We start from the raw sequence: 5,473 nt of genomic DNA, 5'->3' as shown, positions 1-5,473 counted from the left end.
TTTGGAAATTAATTTAGTTTCATTTCAACATTCGAGACGTTGTTGAGAAATAGTACAGAGGAAGTGGAAAAATGTTGAAAAAGGCGATAATTTTGCTGTTGATTTCTTGCATTTTATTGCAGGTATGAAAAACGACAATGAAATAAATCCAATTACGCATTTCATACTCCTTTAGTTGGTTTCAACAACGCCCAGACGATCGGGAGACGATAGTGATGAAAGCGGTGATAGTAGCAGCTCATCCTCCTCCTCCGAAGAGTCCGCTGAACACCATAGACTACACAAACGATCGGCCAGCGATGAAAGCTCCAGTTCCAGCTCCAGCTCTAGTGAATCCTCCGAAGAGTCCTCTGAACACCACAGACTAGACAAACGATCGACCAGCGATGAAAGCTCCAGTTCCAGCTCCAGCTCTAGTGAATCCTCCGAGGAACGTGTCACACGCGACGTATTGTTGAGTGAATTTTTGAAAAGTTACACGAAATTTGTCAAATCCGCAACAAAAAAACTAAAATCAGTGGCTAAAAAGTTCCTTAAAAACAGACTAGTCTCAAGAGTGGATGCTAAATATGTGGATGAAGTCAAGCTGAGTTTCACAAAGTTCATAGAAGCGGATACTACGTATGGTAAAAGAACCACTGGGGATATTTATTCGATTGCAGAGTACTTTACTACCAGCTTGGACACAATAACCGATTTCCTTAAGGTGTTGAGCCAATATAGTCCACAAGTGTTGAAAGAACCCAATGCCACAGAAGTACTAATTCAAGAGGCTCTCGCGGAATCAGGCGTGGATGATTTGATGAAAGAAATACTAAGTATATTTGAAGATTTCTATAAATCGTTTGGTGATAAAGTGCGTCATTACAAGGCGCACCTATCAGCGGTAGAGAGGGCAACTGAAACGCAATTGATCGACTGGTACGATCAGTATAAAGAAGCAAAGGGCCTCGAGGTCCAAATAAAAGTACTTCGCCGCTTCTTCTCAATCTATGAAACGAATGATGTTTAGTTTAGAATGTAAAATTGAAATACATTTTTGTGTGATATCAATATTTTGATTTGGATTTTGTTATTTTATTTTTTCTTTGTTTTCAACTGAGTGCGAAATGCAAATATTGATGCGCCATTTTTTTCAAATTGTACAAAATTTAGTTTTTATAAACTTTTATGCCCAATCATCTCACTTTATGAGAAGCTCAAAAGAGCAGTAGATTATTGTTGCTGTTAACAAAAAAAAAAAAAAAATACCAGTCTAATGGTTAGACGCGATAGAAGTGAAACCTTCCGTAAAACAAACTGAGAGAGAATGAGACGAAAGCAGCATTAGGGGCGGCATAATTATAGGTTCATTATAATATTGCTATAAAGTTCATATTTTATTTTCTTCATTTTATTATTATTCATCCTCAATGTTTTCAATTTCAACAAATGATACGAGTGGCTTATGATAGCTAAAATATGATACAAATGCTTTGGTCAACATATCTTTGAAATACCGCGTCAATTGTTGTTTTTGATCGTGTTGTCGGTTCAGTGCGATTGTTACACATTTTTAAATTGAATGTTGTATTGAGAAAGTCAATTAAAGGAACCGCTGTGTCCAATGCAAAATTTACGGTAAAATCCCCCCTTAAAATCATTGGAACTTTATCGTAATCTTTTCTAAGTATCCGCGATACTTCTGGTGTATACTTTATTAAATTTTCGTGAATGAATTCCGTGATGCTATTTATTGATTTTTTTTTCTGTCGATATTCACGACACTTTTCTGCATTATTTTTCGGAATAATTGCGGTAAATATTTAAAAATGAAAATATTTACGAATATAAAAATACACACGCGGTTGCTATTATGAGCGTCCCCAGCAAAACCTGCGTGACCGAAACTCTAACACAATTACATTTTTTTGAATGTTACAAACACATATGCACGCAGGTTTTGCTGTGGCGTGACCGAAACTCTAACACAATTACACATATGCACTCGTATTTGTTTGAAAATCGACTTTTTTTTTTGGTTCTCCGTCACCTTTGGAAAATGTGTAAACAGTAAGCAAACTTTATTCATATATTTTTCCTCATTTTTGCATCAGTAAAATTAAACAAACGCCGTAGCCGAATGGGTTGGTGCGTGACTACTATTCAGAATTCACAGAGAGAACGTCAGTTCGAATCTCGGTGAAAACACCAAAATTAAGGAAAACTATTTTTCTAATAGCGCTCACCCCTCAGCAGGCAATGGCAAAACACCGAGTGTATTTCTGCCATGAAAAAAAGCTCCTCATAAACATATCATAAAATAAAATAAAATAACTGTATAAAAAAAATTTTTTTCTTGTGATTCGAACCAAGGATTTTGGATCGGAAGCTCACATTGCTAGTCGCTCGGCTACCGCGCCATGCTGTCGGCGCTGGCCTAAAAGTTATTTAGTTCGTCGCTACGTTTATATCAACATATAATATAACGCTTCGTAGCCAAGAGAGTCGCTTTTTTCGTTTCACTTTTTCTCAAATCACTCCCAACGATTCTAAAGAAGTTTTCACTTCAAAAAAAGTGTTTACTTATACTTGTGTTATGACAGCCATAAGTGCAGCCGCAAATCGTTCTATGATGCGGAAAATCGTGACTGAGAACAATGAATGCTGCATTTTGTGAGATCAGAAAGTATTTAGGTGGGTTAACTGTCCATTACTACCACGAAAGGTTTGCTTATAATGCCTAAGTGCTCCTATTTACCCAGCTACCCAGAGATGATATCACTAAAGTCATCACATACGAAAAGAAGTTCAGAATTGAACTGGACGATAAATTAAACAGAAGTAGACTTGCACTTGAAAGGAAGCTCCAGGAGTGTACCCTGCACTGGTACACAGTTGGCTCGAAGACTCCAAAAGGCATAGGCGCTGGATTATACGACCCAAGAACCAAGCGTTCTGCGCCGATGGGTAGTTTTCCAAGCATCTTGAAAGCGGAGATGTATGCCATTTGTCTATGTGCAGAGATAAACTTAGACGTTGATTTGTGTACAAATTTCAAGCAAATCAGGCGAAAACTGGGGGGTTGTTCAACTTTGACGGAGAGGATTTAGATAGGGCAACTAGGTGCTAGGGAGGCTTTAGGCCAGTTTGGCCGATATTTATTTTCAACCTTACTGATGACTTGTACAATTGCGCAATTAAAGTTTCAAAGCAATCGTAGCAAAATTGAGGGAGTTATGGAACTTTTACTGAAAGAGGATATTTAGAAAACTTGGAATTAGAGAGCGATTCTATTGTTGTTATACAAAAAAATTTCAAAATTGTTGCACGTTGGGAAAGGCCGGAGAATGTAAAATTCCGCAAAGAAAGTTTCAAAGCAATCGGAGAAACACTGAGGGAGTTATGGCACTTTTATTGAAAGAGGATATCATACAACTTGGAATTAGAGAGCGTTTTTGCTCATTCGATATTGTTGTTGCTTTACAACCTATTTTCAAAGAAAAAAAAAAACAATAGGAGTGAAAAGAAAAATCGGTAAAATTAGCCTTAGGCCTCCCTAGCACCTAGTTGCCCTGTCTAAATCCTCTCCGTCAAATTTGTAAACCTCCCTCAGTTTTTGACTGATTTGTTGTTTTTCTTTACATATTTAAAATGTTGACGCTTACCGTTAAGTAAAGTTTGAAGTCACAAAGCTTATTGGGTGAAGTTAGCGTCGTGATAGCTTTGCCATGATAAATCTGACACTTGAACTCATTGTCGATTTTAAAGCCGCTTTCGACAACACAAAAAGTTGTACCTACCGGGATGCCTGAAATTCAAATCACTCGTTTTGTTCATATGACTAAATAAATCGACGCTGAGCGAATCCATCTGTAGAATTGGAAAGCTTCTCATAAAGTCACACCTACACCATACAGAGTACGCCACTGAAGTTTGGTTCAATGATGCACCTTTGCTTGTTAGCTGCAATATTCATCGCAGTGACGATGGAATAATAGGCCAGTTAGGCGTACCCATGTCCGCTTTGCCCGTGGCGGCAACAAGTTCGACTGACAGCAAAATAGCTGATGTGTATTTGAGTCGAAGGCGTCACATACGTCCTGTACACCATACACCGAAATGCACAAAAATTGGCAACTTGCATACATATATGGGGAATGCTGCTGAAGTGACAGTCCTTGGCCGGATATAAATCCGACTGTCGTGGGTTAAGGTATATACAGAAACTTGGCGACTTTCTAGTTTCGCCGTTCGGCAGGTGCGGCGAAAATAACAACTATTTGAAGAAGAACAATTTTGTATCGCGCAAATTTTTATCGGTGGTGTTTTTTATTAAATTCAAATTAATTGAGTCAATGTAAATGCACCCCTATCTTTTCCATAAAAGCTGGAAAGGGTAGGGAAAAGGCTAGGCTTAACCAAGTTGTCTTGAAATATGTTTGTGCATCCCGATCTCGGTGTTATGGTCGCACTCACCATCTACGACTGCCATAAATTCTAATATATTAAAACTCTCTCTTGAGGGGTTATGGGTAGTCAGAATTTTCAAAGATTTGGATTTTTTTGTTATACATTTTCTTAAAGTATAATATCTTAAAAATATTGAGTGAAAATTTGAAATGAGTCTGACAAATACTTTTCGAGTTGTTCAACAATAAACAAAGGGTGCTCGGATGCTACAATACATAAATTGATAGCAAAACTTTAAGGGGGAGCGCCACTGTGGGGGGCCAAAAAATAGTCGATTTTTGGGAATTTTTCTTGTAAGTAGGAATGATTATTCGAGGATCAGACAAAAGGCAATTTATTATATACAGTAAGGCATGTACTAAACTATGTTGATGAAAATTTTTATTCAAAAATATTGAAAATTGACAAATTTATGTAAATAAACGTAACGAGAAAAAAAAATGACGTCATCTGGTGGCAGCGATACAGCAATTAATAATCATCTGAAATTTAAAAACCAAAAATTTTATTAATCTACATAATAGTGGCTATCGTTGTACGTAGCCGTTTTTTGTTTTTTTTTTTTGACAAAATGGTGATGATTTGAATTTTGATGTGTGTTTTTCACCATTTTTTTGATTTTCAAAAGGCCTAAAGAAAGAGTTATTTTCAAAGTAGCCGATAGCCAATGCGATAACAAAAATTTTCAAAAAAAAAATATTCAAATAGGTTCATTAGTCTTCGAGAAATCGTTACCACCGTATCAAAAAAAGTCGTTTAGAGAAAAACGCGTTTGGATGATTTCAATAAAATGTATATTGCTTTTGAAAAACAGGAAAAATTCAATCAGAGGATTTTTTTTTTAATTTCTTTTTTTTTAACAATTAATTGTCGGTTTTTTCTTCGAAAATCTGAAAAATATATCCTGAGGGCGCCATATTATTAATTTTGAAGAATAATGCTTTGATCAGGCACCAGATTATCTATTAATAAAACTAATTTCTCTTGTGCGATTGATTTTAGATGAATCTCCAAGGACTTG

General features: G+C 36.5%; 1 protein-coding gene across 1 annotated transcript; it reads left to right on the top strand.

The window, feature by feature from the left end:
• On the top strand, positions 1 to 1,067 carry LOC129247487 (vitellogenin-A1-like). The gene is made up of 2 exons (XM_054886627.1): positions 1 to 122; positions 176 to 1,067. Exons 1-2 carry the CDS (start codon positions 72 to 74, stop codon positions 1,010 to 1,012), a joined length of 888 nt encoding a protein of 295 aa, XP_054742602.1. The 5' UTR covers positions 1 to 71; the 3' UTR covers positions 1,013 to 1,067.
• Positions 1,068 to 5,473: the final 4,406 nt, after the last annotated feature.

This window comes from Anastrepha obliqua, chromosome 5, assembly GCF_027943255.1.
Source record: "Anastrepha obliqua isolate idAnaObli1 chromosome 5, idAnaObli1_1.0, whole genome shotgun sequence".
Taxonomy (NCBI): domain Eukaryota; kingdom Metazoa; phylum Arthropoda; class Insecta; order Diptera; family Tephritidae; genus Anastrepha; species Anastrepha obliqua.
This window is presented reverse-complemented; position numbering and strand designations above follow the sequence as displayed.